We start from the raw sequence: 15,064 nt of genomic DNA, 5'->3' as shown, positions 1-15,064 counted from the left end.
GATAAGCACAGGAAGGAAGTAATTCAGATTGTTCAGGTATTTCGATAAGATTATGATTTTACTCAACTTGAGGCATTTTGTTTTTATTCTAAAAGAGATGATAATGGTGATATCTAAAGTTTATGATTAAAAAAATAATTCTAGTATGTATTTCTTCATGATATTTTTTTTCTACTTTCGAAATCAATAAACTATTACATAACATTCTGTCAAAGCGTTGACATATACTTATTTTAACATCTAAATTTATACAATATAAGGTTGTCATGAATTAAATTAACATTCCATACCATTTCACTGCGTACTGATCGTTTAATAAATAATGTACTAGAGACCACATAATTTGAAAGTTAATGCCTACCAATTTTGTGGGGATTACTAAGCCTTATCTTATATACCTCGGAGTTTACAACCTAAAAGACAATGACAGACAAGAAGTCAAAAGTTTTTCATGAAAACAATAAACTTATCTTTTTATATAGTACTGGGTTGTTACCACTGCTGGTGGCTTATCAGTCCCCAATGGTATCATCAGTTCAGTATAATCAACTACATGTAGTACTTTCTGAATCCATAGGTTCCATTAGACATTTGTTGTAGATAAATTGTCACGTTAACCCGTCTGTTTGGGTTGCTCACCAAATTTGGTCGATATTACAAACCTACAAACAACTGCCCTACCATACATAAGGGAGGTATGGGTAGCTTTAAAACCAGATTCAATCCACCCTTTTCTTTAAAAAAAAAAGCATATCCAAAATCATCAATGACTATCAATATTACAGTTTGTTTTTAATTGTTCCATTAATTGATAACATTTGATTATATCAGTTTTTATGCACTTCACCTTTTAAAATTGCTTGAAGTGAGATATTTTTGTGCCAATAAATCATTAAATTGATTAACGAACCCACATGTTTATTCATATAATAATACCACAGTGTGGTTAAATTCCAGCGGCAAAATATAAGAATTGTATCATATGACAGGCAGCACGATTTTCGAAGTTCGGCAAAAAATAAGAATTGTATCATATGACAGGCAGCACGATTTTCGAAGTTCGGCAAAAAATAAGAATTGTATCATATGACAGGCAGCACGATTTTCGAAGTTCGGCAAAAAATAAGAATTGTATCATATGACAGGCAGCACGATTTTCGAAGTTAGATATTATTCTACTTATTATGAGTATTCATATTTTTGCTAAATCTTTGGCAAATTGAAAAGAAGGTGATATATTTATTTTTCATTTTACTAAATCATTCGAATAATACCGTCCATCATAGGTAACAATTACTCTACATATCAATATCTGAATCAGACAATGAGGTGTTACCATTTAACACGACATTTACGATATGCCATTTATTGGAGCAAATGAATAATTAGGCTTCTACGCAGAAATTTAAAGAACTGCACACGTAAGTTTGAAACCATAAAGACAACAGTAGTATACCGATGTTCAAAACACATCTCTTGTCCGTCAGGTTATCGTATCGTTATCGTGAAATAAGCAGTTTGAACAAATGCAGAATCAAATAGTGCGTCAATAAATTCTGTATCTACTAGCATTGATAGCCTACATAATAGAAAAAACTAAGAAGAAGTTGGAATTTTTGCTTCTTAATAATTTCTGAATTAATCAACGGAGATTTCACGAACAGTTTGTTATTTCCGAAGCACTGCATACTGATTTATAAATAAAAAACTTATTCTTGATTTTTGGTTTGAAATTATAAACTTTGTTTGATAATATATTTACAATGTACATAGTGATGTTTAAAGGGTATTTACTGTCAAATTCACATTCCCCGACATCACTCAAATTCTTATATTTAATTTATAACATACTAAAACGTGCATCAAAATTGCAAAAAGTCTAGAATAAACAATTAAATATACACTCACTCGATAATATGTATCAGCAGCTTGTGTATATCTTAGTCTAGAGCCCATCTTATTAACCACCGAAATGACCCTCGAATAATGTCAATGGTAATGTTACCCGATAGAAACATAACATAAACATACAATTCAGCATGTGGAGTTTGACTTTTCTAGATCGGTTTATTTTCATACGATAATAAAAGGTTTTAAAATGTACTAATCATCGGTTTTATCTATAAAAGAATTTGTTTTAATTAAATCAATCAAATGATTTACCCTAATTATTTTTTTCCCTTTAAATAACCGAATGCGTCTATAGTACATCAATAAACAATCTCTAGCTTAAGGAATAAATTGAGGATCACATAGATACGGACCCAGTGAGGTAAAATATTGACTTGCAAATCAATCATATACATAAGTGATATGTTAACGCTTTTTTTTGTGACAAACTATGGCCAATCTTGAATGCTTATAACAAGGCAGTTTCAAAATTCCGCTTTTATTAATACTTGAAACAAAAATTATCATTCTTAAAATTTTGGTAGCTAAATCATAGTTAATTGCTCTTTAGCACTCCCTTCTAGGAATATACTAGTAGTATCTGAAATAATTCAAGCACGCGATGTTTTGCGACTAAATATATTTTATTAAAATATTTATAAATGAAATATTTTAGAATTATGTATTGTAGAAAATAGTATTTGTTTTTAATAATATGGGGAGAAAAGAAGACGCATTAGTAGTTGTAGCGATTGATTTTGGTACTACTTATTCTGGATATGCTTATTCATTTCGGGATGAATACAAAAAAGATCACACACAAATATATAGTAACGACGTATGGCGAACAGAAGACAGATTTGCTACAACAAAAACACCAACAACCATATTGTTTGGCAAGGATGGAGAGTTTCATAGTTTTGGATATGAAGCAGAACAGACATACACAGAGCTCATAGAGAGTGGCGAAGCTGACGAATACAGCTATTTCACAAGATTAAAAATGATATTGTTTCAAGATGAGTCCATATCTACTGTACATCATCCAGAATTAAAGGTAAGCAATACAGTGAGGGAGCAGGAAACTTGATGGACATACATGTACAATTCCAAAAAATAAGAAGATAAAAAGGTAAAAAATACATCTCTTTAGATTATATGAAATACGTGACCTCATCATAGATACCAGGATTGAAATTTTGTATAGCACCAGACGCGCGTTTCGTCTACAAAAGACTCATCAGTGACGCTGGAATAAAAAAAAGTTAAAAAGGCCAAATAAAGTACGAAATTGAAGAGCATTGAAGACCGAAAATTCCGAAAAGTTTTGCCAAATACAGCTAAATCAATTTATTCATGAGGTAAAAAGGCTTAGTATTTCCAAATTAATTTTGTAAACCGTCAATTTACGATTATGACTATATAAACGATGATGCAAGTCGACACAAAATGTGACTAATGGGCTGGTTATAACCTCGTGGAATAAAAACTCGACTATCAGCGGCATCATCGTCATTGTCGTCATCAACATCATCGTCATCATCATCGTCATCTAGTCATCGTTATTATTGTAATCGTCAATTAATTTTAAAACCATGCAAATTGATACATGCAGTCATACACATATGTAAAAAGGATAATGTTTTGATTGGAATTGATCCGGAAGCATAAGATAGTCATTTGCATTTAGCAGCCATGTTATTTAATAGGCAACTTTGTTTTTAAGCGAAAAACCAGAATATCAAGGGATCTCACACTTGAAGATATCACTGGTAAAGGAATGAAAGCGCTCAAAGTTTTCTCTGAATCAATTCGATTTTTGAAGGAGCATTTCCAGAAGTCATGTAAAGTAGCCAATTTTAAATTGACAAAAAACGATATTCACTGGGTCTTAACAGTACCGGCGATTTGGAAAGACAACGCAAAACAATTTATAAGGGAAGCTGCAAAGGAGGTAATAGTTAAATTTGATCTTTGGAACACAAGAAATGTATAATATCTTAAACGAACTTTTATATTAAACAAAATAATTTCCAATATGGGCAATGATGTTTACATTTCATCCATCTTCTAAATTTGAAAGTGAGCAATGATCACACGGGTTCCAGAACAAAGAATAGACAAGACAATAGCCGATAGAAACAACATATACACTATTCAATGAAATAGCATGACATTCAATACAGAATTTAGACTAATGGGAAATAATTAAACATGAAAACAAAACTCAGGTGCTAAAAAAGGGTTTTTTGTGCAGACCATTGAATATATATGGGTGAATGAGTTGCTCAAACAGTATGATTGATTATCTTTAACCAATAATATAGGGCACCGTTATAAGTCTTTGGGCCAATTACAATTGGCAACAGAACTGGATGTGAATATTCATCTTTGCAAAAAGTATCATGATAATAATTTCTCTTATCAAGCTGTTCATTAAAAGTTGACACGGACACTGTGTTTCTTTAATCTTAAATGTAAAACCCCTGTTCTGATGTATGTACCCGTAACTGCACATTCCCTAACACCTCTGCGTCGGCCTCTTTGGTTTACTAGGGTCAGTTATTGACTCGGAAAAATGACCAACATTTTTAGAATAAAGGGCAGTTAACTAGTGCATTAGATGTGCAATGGTGACCTATAATTGTTAACTTCTGTGTCATTTGGTCTCATGTAAAGAGTTGTCTCACTAGAAATCATACCATATCTTCTTTTTTATATATACAAAGCATGAGAGTTCATAGGCCTGTTTAAATTTTTATTAGTATCAGTGACAGCACAGCCATTTACAATTCAGAAATGGTATCTACATCTTCTTTTTCATATACGTAATAGTTTTTCGAAGGCATATTCCTAGACGGAATCAATTGGAGTTGTATGTAGGGATTCAGTTTATTGTTTTAATTAAAAGGGAGAGACGCTCGTTAACATACTTTTGGTTCATCAACTTTTTACTCAAACACTGGTGACGTTTTACAAAGTCTGAGTAGCAGCTGCAAGCTTTTCAGTACCGATTAAGGTGGGAAATATATATCGAAGATTCAGGTGAAGTTGGTATATTTCAACTAAGGTAGGGAAATTGATAATTTCAAAACTAAAATCGTCTCGTTTGTTATATATTCTTTTTTTTTTTTTATCTAAAATCTGATTTATTGCACTATTGCTGTTATGATTAATACCATGTCTACAGCATTTGACAGGGCATCCCTGAAGCGTTAGTTTTACTGAACAAACAGGGAGATTGTTCAGTAAATTATTAATAATAATAATAAATGGTTAGATTTACATGTTACAATATTGTGTATACAGATTATACAGATTACTACAGAAATTATTTTCCGGAAAAAAATACATTCGTGAACCGCTTTGACTTTGTATATATGCTAGTTGACCTGGTCATGACCTATTGATCAAGGATTACACGATGGAGGCAAATTAACAGTCGAAGCAGTTTGTTGTATATTAATTATGTAGGTGAACATACTTGGTTACGAATTGAAGTACATTATATAAGTATATTTATTTATGAGTATGTGGTATATTAAATGAAGGATGCGTCAGAATAGTAGGGGTTTAATCTTTATCACTGATCATGATCATGACGAAGTCTACAACACGTGGTTTTAAGATTAACTAATATAGAGACACATGTATTGCTGTATAAATTAGCATATAGCATATATGCGAGAATAATAATTATATGTATAAGCTTATTTCTTTCAAAATTTTACCATGTTTACCACCTGAAAGTGTCGAAATATTTAAGTAGTTCAAAAAATCTTTTTTGAACAGGGCATACACATCAAAATTTGTAGTTTTATAATTTGAACTGTGAGTGCACTTGTGGATAGAAAATGTAATGAGTGTCACCAACAGATTTATATCATAATAATTGATATCCCCGATTTTATATCCTATAATGAGATTTCTGTAGTTTAGGATATGATGACCTATTTTAACTTTATTTAATAGTATTTTGATCTTTTCCCAAAAAGTTTTAAAGTAACGACATTCTAGGAAAAAATGTTTATAATCTTCTGTTACATTACATAAGTCGCATTTACTGTCTTCTTTTATCTTCCATTGAAAAAGCAATTGTTTGCAAGGAAGGATATGATGCAGCAATTTCCATTTAAATATTTTTAATCTGTTATCTTTTAAATAAGTAAATATAAAGTTAAGCATTGATTTAATTGGAATTAACGAATCTAAATTTAGGACACGTTTCCATTTAAAGAAACCTGGAGGCGTGTCTTCATTTCCACTATTAATGTGTGTGTATATCTGTTTTGTTTCCATTACTTGTAAAATTATTATTTTATTTTTTTCTTTTGTATTGATGCAAAGGTTAAGTTTATTTTTTACTTTTGATTTTATTGATTTTTTCTGATTTAAGTACCTTGAGCCATTCATTTGGTAAGGCATAATTAAGTTTTGAAATTTCAAACATTAAATTGGATTTTAAGGATATTTTATTAGATATTATTTCTTGAGAGATATTACCATTTTGGTCTATTATATCGTTAACGTATATAATACCTTCTTTTATCCAATTTATAAAAACTAAACACTTTCCTTGAAATTTTATCAGTTTGTTTCCCCATAAGATTTGTTGTCTAATGTTTTTAAAATTCATATTGAGTTTGGTATTATTTAAATTTTGTACTTTGAACCAAGACTTTACAATTTCTAAGTAGAATTTTGGTAAAGTTTTATGTAGGTTTTGTATTGAGTAAATGTTGTCTAGATTCATGTAAAGTAGCATGAAATTAGCACCAAATTTATTAAAGTAAAATGTCGGAATTACTTTCCAGTTAGCAAAATCATCTGCAGTAAGTCTTTTTATCCATGCTATTTGTAGTGCAGTTATATAATTGTCTATATCTGTCATTTTAAGCCCTCCCTCAGTAGTATTTTTGCTAAGGGTGGTTCGTTTGACCTTTTCTCGTTTACCATCCCATATAAAATTGTAGATAATAGTTTTAAACTGTTGAATAAATTCATGTGGTAGGTTTGTGACTGAAGCTAAATATGTAAGGTTAGGTATAAGAAGAGATTTTACAACTGTTATTTTACCTATCATTGTAAGATTTCTTTTTTTCCAATTACTTATTAATTTGTCACATTTCTGTATTATTTTTTCAGTATTCAGCTTATCACATTCAGCTCGATCTGTTCCAAAATAAACTCCTAGACTTTTTATTGGTCCTTTATTCCATGTTATATTTTCAAACTTATCTTTACAATGTTTTAATTTTCCTAACCAAATGCCCTCAGTTTTATATATTCTTGTACTGAGATGACCGCGTAGGTTAAATTCGAATTATAAGTCTAAAAGTGAGGCGAAGAAAGCCGTGTCTGTTTTGTCTTTAATATCTAATTCTGAAAAGTTTGGTTTGTTACAGGATAGAAACATATTTATAAATCTGAATGTGAAATCAAATGAGCTGGCTTTTCTGACCTTCTTGTTGTTGTCAAGGGTCTGACGGAACTCAGATTCACATGAAAATAAGAGGTCGCCAAGGAGAGGCTGACAGTTCGTTTTCATAGATATGCCGAAAATTTGTTGAAAAAGTCATTCACCAGATTTAACCAAATATAAAAGACAGCAACCAAGGACAACCACTGGATTACGGGCTCTTGACTTGGGTCAGGCATTATGTATTGTTGAAGGGTTAAACTCCTTTGTGAGCACGAAACACTTCCTTTCACTTGGAGATAAATTGTAACAGCGACATAAGATCAAGCTGTAAAAATTATTTTTGAAATGGCTAGACTCATCAGATCGGCACGAACGGAATTCACATTCAGAGAGTGCTTAAATGAAATGTATATTGTCTAAAAGTGAAACTTTAAGTGTACGTTTTATACATCTTTGAAGGCTGGTATAGATGAAGACTTTTTAACTCTTGCATATGAACCGGAAGCGGCTGCTATTTATTGTAAAGAGGCAACTGTGCAGAGGAAAGAAGGAACAGAGGGATGTAGTCTTCAATCTTTTGACGCAGGTCATCAGTTCTTGGTTCTAGACTGTGGAGATAGGTTTTACATGTTTAACATTTTATTTTAGTAGCTGTAAAGAAGAGGTATCTGAACGAAATTATATTGTTGTGTAAGTAAAATTGTTTATACGGCTCGGTAATTCGAGGTGAGAAGGCATACGTCACTGATGAGTCTTAAGTAGACGAAACGCGCGTCTGGCGAATAAAATTATAATCCTGGTACTTTTGATAACTATTTACACCACTGGGTCGATGCCACTGCTGGTGGACGTTTCGTCCCCGAGGGTATCACTAGCCCAGTAGTCAGCACTTCGGTGTTCACGTGAATATCAATTATATGGTCATTTTTTATAAATTTTCTGTTTACAAAACTTTGAAATTTTCGAAAAACTAAGGATTTTCTAACCCCAGCCGTATTTGGCACAACTTTTTGGAATTTTGGGTCCTCACTGCTCTTCAACTTTGTCTTTGTTTGGCTTTTTAACTATTTTGATCTGAGCCTCACTGATGAGTCTTATGTAGACGAAACGCGCGTCTGGCGTATAAAATTATAATCCTGGTACTTTTGATAACTATATACACCACTGGGTCGATGCCACTGCTGGTGGACGTTTCGTACCCGGGGTATCAAACTTTGAATTTTTCGAAAAACTAAGGATTTTCTAACCCCAGGAGTAGATTACCTTAGCCGTATTTGGCACAACTTTTTGGAATTTTGGGTCATCAATGCTCTTCAACTTTGTAATTGTTTGACTTTTTAAATATTTTGATCTGAGCGACACTGATGAGTCTTATGTAGACGAAACACGCGTCTGGCGTATAAAATTATAATCCTGGTACATTTAATAACTAGCTTCTCTTTGTATACTACTTTTATCAATATAGACATAAACAGAGATAGTTAGATGCATGGACCGTACACTTTATCAGAGGGAGCTGAAATTGTAGACTTTCAAACATTTATTTATTCATAAACGGGGAATTTAAAGCAATTACATGTTATATATCATAACAGAATTTAAGGACCTATACATATTGTTCATTTTCAAACTATGAATATAAAAAAAGAATGTAAATGATTATGTTTATAAATTACTCAACACAGATCCGGGTTACAAACTTCTATAAAAGTTATTTTTTTGCCGATTATTGACTTGATGTATTATTTCGTACTTTTTATACGACCGTTTTTTTAAGCCGGTCACACGGTATTGGTTTTTCCACATTTTTAAGGTCGTACGGTTGCCTATAACTGCTTACATCCACTTTATTTGAATTTAGGTTGATACTTTCCTCTTGGCAATCACCCAACGTCCCCTTATTTTTGTAGGAATGAGGAGGATAACATTTTTTTTCAGATTTAAAGACAATGAATTGGGTGTAAGTCTAAGATCGCCTAAGGATCTCTATGAAATTGTACCACAGGGTTCCATGTAATGAAATAAGGATGGAATTGATTTTGGGGATTATGGCCCTAACCATTAGGAATAAGAGACCAACGGGGCAAAACGTTTATATACTTTGTGTATAAATTGCTTATTTCTTGAAGTAGTCAGTGCTTCAGTACTGACATGACTTAACAAACTTTACTAAAATTGTCCGTTTAAAAATTTTGAAATTATTATGAAACTAAGGTTTCATTTCCCTCAGGCAAAATTGGCTCTAGATGAATTTGGCTATTTATTTTAGGTATTTTTTTGACATATAGATCTACAAGGATTTTCGGTACTTAAACATCTTCGGATTTCAAATGTTTGCCTTTGAGCGTTCCTGATGAAGGTAAATCCAGAAAAGCGCTTCGGACGCAATAAATACGATTTAAACGATATTAAACGATTTGTTTTCCATTTTTTTTAACGGGATATAATTGAAAGTCTTAATTTCATTTATTCTTTAATACGCCGAATCTAACCGTGTATTTACATTTTGGTTTTTGGCCTCGTTTTATTAATTATGACTGTTGTCTATGACAATATTCTGCCCAGACAGTTTTCATTAAAAAACACAATATATTTTTTCATATATTGTATCAATTTTATGCAACAAGTAAGCGATAAAGGTTCCTTCTTGTTTGAAACAAACAATTTTTTCAAAAGCCACATTCGATCTTGTTTCCAATCATATATAGTTATTCTAATTATTTTAGGTGGAACAATCGACGTTACGTCATATGAAGTACAAAATGATTCTGAACTTAAGGAATTAAGTGAACCAAGTGGAGGTCCTTGGGGAAGAACGTTTGTAGATCAAGAATATGAAAGTTTTTTGAAAGATTTATTTGGAAAGGATGTATGGGAAACATATATTAAACAATGCCCGGAAGATTTCTTAGATATCAAAAGAAAGTTTGAAGCAAAGAAGAGGGGTATAAAAGAATCACAAAAACCAAAGACAATTATTCCATATCAACAATCTTTATATCAAACATACTGTAAAATCCGCAAATCTCAATCCTTTCAAGAAGACCTAAAGAAATCAGTTCATTGCAAAACTGTGACTGCTACGAACGAAAAGCTCCGATATGAGCCAGGAGTTGTTAACAAGTTCTTTTTGAAATCAGTGGATTCTATCATTTCACATGTTCAAAGTCTCTTAACACCAACACTAAAAAAGAGACAGGGACGACATATAACCTCTATATTAATGGTAGGGGGGTTTTCTGACTCGCCATTTTTATTTGAACGTGTCAAAAAGGAATTTCATTATCTTGAAATTATTTGCCCACAAGATGCAGTTTTGGCTGTACTAAAAGGAGATGTTATGTTCGGACATAATCCGGAACTAATCAGTGAGCGCATTTGTCCACGTACATATGGAATAACTGTAAACGTACCATATGACGATAAGAAACATCCAGAAAGGCTAAAATGTTTAATTGAAGGACGAGAAATATGCAGCGACTTATTCAAAACAATTGCAAAGAAAGGTGATCATCTCACAGTAGGTAAAACAAAGTATACAATCCTGTGCAGTCCGACTAGGTCAACTTACACCAAGGCAACGGTCGAAGTGTATGAATCTGAAAAGGTAAACCCAGTATACCTTTTGACAAAGGCGTTTGTCGTCTAGGCATGCTTACTGTCCCAATTCCGAACGTCGATCATGGAAAGAGAAGGCATATCAAAGTACAAATGCATTTTGGGTACACATAACTACAGGTGACAGCATCTGAGGAAGACACAAACAGGAAAGCTGAAGTTACTTTTGAATGCTTAATTTAATGAAATATGCTATATTAGTAATGCAAGACGTTGATGGTATTAGCTTCTGGATCTTACAATCCTATGAACTCAAATTGTCTTATAAAAATGAGTAAAACTGTTTCTTTCTCTAAAAAACTACGACATCCATGAACATTTGTATATCTCTTCATTTACTTTGGAACAGTGTGAACAGTTGCTAGCTTGATACGAAATTCATTTTCACATCAGCTCCACGCATCATAAATTTTATTCCATCAATTGGGTTTATATATGCCCAGACATGCTATAGTTGATGGCTTATTGTTAAAGGAGTGAGCTGTAATGTTGAAAGTGATAAACGTTATTGTTTAGGTTACTTAGTTTTGCACTTAAACATATTATAGAAGGATTTTCGAATATTTGAGGACATAAGAATAATAACAATGAAATCACTCGCACTGTTTATAACGCGTAGAATATCACCACTGTCCCCAATAAGCCATGCTGTGTACGATCTTAAATGACTTAGTCCAAGCTTTGGGAAAAACCTTGCAATAATCAATAAAATAGAATTTGGTAAAAATGCTAGTATGTTCCAAGCACAGAGAACTAGAAATAGTTTGCAAAGCCTGACCTGTAAATGCTTTCGTTCACTTATCATTGTTGAATTTACAGCCTTTATTACGCCCATGTTTTTTCTACTTCGAAACATGACGCGTATTATGAGCGCGTTCATCACACAAAACATAATAATCTGGACAGGTCCGGTGAAGAGTCGTTGGGAAAATACCACTGTATTCATGATCTTCTTATTGGCTACATAAAAGTCCGTTCTAACCGCTCCATAAACACTTCTATTGCCTTTCTGGATATCCATGAATTTAATATTTATCGGTTTTGCTATATTGGCAAAAATACCAACGAGAAACGCAAGAAAAACAAAAGTAAGAGGGAATCTGACGGTTAAGGCGGATTTGAGATGAAATGGATAAGATATTGCAATGAATCTTTCTATGGAAAGAATGCACACAATATTTATAGCCGTGCAGCGAAATGTAAACGACACTAACGCTCCGCTCCAATGACCCATTTCAAGTGAATGTTTCCGCAAACGTTCTGATGTGGTATACTTTTCGATTATAGTTCCTGCAGAAATGAACAGATCTGATATCAAACTTAATATGTCAGCGACAACCATAGCAAACATGTAAATGAAAGACGAATTGAGGCTTCTTTGTTTGAATAAAACTGTTCCAACGACCGTGTTTCCCGCTATTCCAGCCATGCAGAGTGGCGGTAAGACATACACGTTCTGTACATATTTTACATAATCAATTACGCCATCAATATCGTTTCCTTTTTTTCTATTACCATTTTTCTCTATTACTCCATTATTTGAATCATTTGCTATTAAGGAAATCGCGACATCTTCCGAGGTCAGATTTACAATGATAGTTGAAGATAGACAGTGTGTGTCCGTTGACAGACTCAGTTTAGTGGTTGATTCTAAATGTATTTTGTCCTCGGCCTTTATACTTGTTAAACTATTGATCCGTGAGTGATTGTTTTGATTGGGCGGAAAAAGGTTTGTCGTTGCAGATAACAAATCGGTTCCCTGTGGTCGAATCATGCCTGTTTTCAATACACATACTAAAATCAGAACTAGCATTTTTACCTGTAAATAGATAGAAACAGATCTTTCACGTTAATCCTATTATGGTTATTTTAGATTAAGCAGAACATTGTTTTTCTTCGAATCATCAATCAGAGAAACACTAGCTACTCTAAACATTAGATTGACATTGATACAATTTGTACGAATATCTTTTCAAGGATTCTCCGGAGAAATAAACATAACGTTTCAGTAATTAAATTCTCTTAAAACTGCAATATTTTGACAAACATAAATATGACTACCGTTATAAATATTGTTTGAAATTATTTTTGCTCATTATAGCAATAATGTGTATCGTTAATTGATAGTTATGCATACGTGACTTATTGTATCATTAATTTGACTTGTCAAAATAGGGTAATTTATTCTGGATTTATTGACAAAAAATAAATCAAACAATATGGTAATGTAGATAAATCAAATAACATTAACGGTACCAATTTTCCTGCCCCCAATGTGCATTTCGACAATACATGTCTCGTCAGTGATGCTCGTGGCCAAAATATTTGAAATCCAAAGCTTATATATAAAAGGTGAAGAGCTATAATCCGAAAGGTCCAAAAAGTATAGCCAAATCCGTGAGAGGAATCAGAGCTTTGCATGAGGGAGATGCATTCCTTAATTTATAATAATTTTTAACATTTTGTAACAGCAAATTTAAATAACACAAAGAAATCCGTATTTTCATGCCAGTACCGAAGTACTGGCTACTGGGCTGGTGATACCCTCGGGGACTAACATCCGAACATTCATTTGACCAACCAAAGCACAATGTTGTTTGTTGCTTATTTCTAAATAATGTTTTAATGTTTTTAATAAGTCTTGTATGACATCAACTATCGTTACTTCTTTCATTAAATATCTCTTCAATGCCAGCAAATGATCTATCTGGCGATTAAAAATATGTTTTACATATCATAGATATCCGTTGTTATTCTGCATTTTACATGTTGAAATGTACTATTATATTATTCATTAATGTGTTTCGCTGTGCTGAGCGTTCTTGCATTTGTTTGTTTGTGTTTTCATGTAAGAGATATGTTTTTGCATTGCCATATTAGCGGATGGTTTGGTTAGCCATAAAACTAGATTCCATCTGGAAACAGTATATATAACTGGCAATGAATCTGATAGGCTTTACAGTAAAAAAATTATGAAACTCAGAACTTCTTGTGACTTCGCGAGATTTATTGATTTTGGAAACGTCTAACAGCAAAACCATCGAGATTGCTCAATAATTTAACCACATTATTACCAAACAATTACATACACAAGTTTTATCTCAAGTGTAAGTTTTTATTATAAGTGTGAATTTTTTCGTTCGTCAATATATATGTTCCTGATTCAACCCACCATTTATCTTAAAATGTCTTGTTCCAAGACAGGAATATGGCTGTTGTTTTCAAATATTTCGTTTCTATGTATGTTCATGATGTTGGCGTTTGTTTTTGATAGACTTCATTGTTTCTGTTGTTTAATTGATTGACTCTTATAGTTCATGCGTTACCCTCGGCCTAAGTTTATAACCCGGATTTGTTTTCTCTCAACCGATTTATGACTTTTGAACCGAGGTATACAATTGTTTCCTTTATTCAAAGTAATTATAATTGACAGATCACATCACCCTACCTAAATCAAAACTTTCTTATCATATCAATCATGACTGAGTTGTCGTTCTGTAGTCTAGCATAAGACGATATTGAATTAGTTTAGAAACAAGATGGACACTATTTCAATGAATAATATTGTAATTATTTTACTTACTTGTTAACTTGCAGTATTTAACAATAAATATGTGTCAATAAAATGTGTTGTGCTTGTTAACTTGCAGTCTTCAGCAATATATTAACTCAACATAGATACCAGGATTACAATTATGTACGTCAGAGGCGCAGTACTGAAAACATTTCATAGAACAGTGAAAGGATTTTTTTTATGAGGGAACACACTTAACCAATACATTTGATTGCATGGTAGATGATTTTTTATTTAATATCAACAAAAAGAAGAATCTCTTCTTGAATTCTATAATAGTGCATTTCTACTTTCCTTAAATTCATCTTATATGGCCAATTTAAATTCTAATGACAGAGTTTAACCAATTATGCTTCATTTTCCATATGATGACACATCTTTATAATACGATATGCTTGTTTATAAAGTAAAATGGAGAAAGATAAAAAAGATTGATGCTTACCTAAAGAATTTCAGATGTCAATGAATCACATAAGGGTTCAGTTAAAAAACTGTAGCTCTACAACTTTTTATCATCTTAAATGAAATAGCTATATACGTAGAGACAATTAAGTGGAACC

The 15,064-nt window shown here is 32.4% G+C and overlaps 2 protein-coding genes across 2 annotated transcripts; both read left to right on the top strand.

The window, feature by feature from the left end:
* On the top strand, positions 1 to 7,973 carry LOC139513829 (heat shock 70 kDa protein 12B-like). The gene is made up of 4 exons (XM_071302653.1): positions 1 to 36; positions 2,582 to 2,947; positions 3,617 to 3,844; positions 7,772 to 7,973. The coding sequence occupies exons 2-4, from the start codon at positions 2,606 to 2,608 to the stop codon at positions 7,958 to 7,960; spliced, it is 759 nt and encodes a 252-aa protein (XP_071158754.1). The 5' UTR covers positions 1 to 36; positions 2,582 to 2,605; the 3' UTR covers positions 7,961 to 7,973.
* Positions 7,974 to 9,224: 1,251 nt separating this feature from the next.
* On the top strand, positions 9,225 to 10,961 carry LOC139511152 (heat shock 70 kDa protein 12A-like). Its single transcript, XM_071297725.1, has 2 exons — positions 9,225 to 9,318; positions 10,039 to 10,961. The coding sequence occupies exons 1-2, from the start codon at positions 9,225 to 9,227 to the stop codon at positions 10,959 to 10,961; spliced, it is 1,017 nt and encodes a 338-aa protein (XP_071153826.1).
* The last annotated feature ends 4,103 nt before the right edge of the window (positions 10,962 to 15,064 follow it).

This window comes from Mytilus edulis, chromosome 2 (genome assembly GCF_963676685.1).
Source record: "Mytilus edulis chromosome 2, xbMytEdul2.2, whole genome shotgun sequence".
Lineage (NCBI taxonomy): Eukaryota > Metazoa > Mollusca > Bivalvia > Mytilida > Mytilidae > Mytilus > Mytilus edulis.
This window is presented reverse-complemented; position numbering and strand designations above follow the sequence as displayed.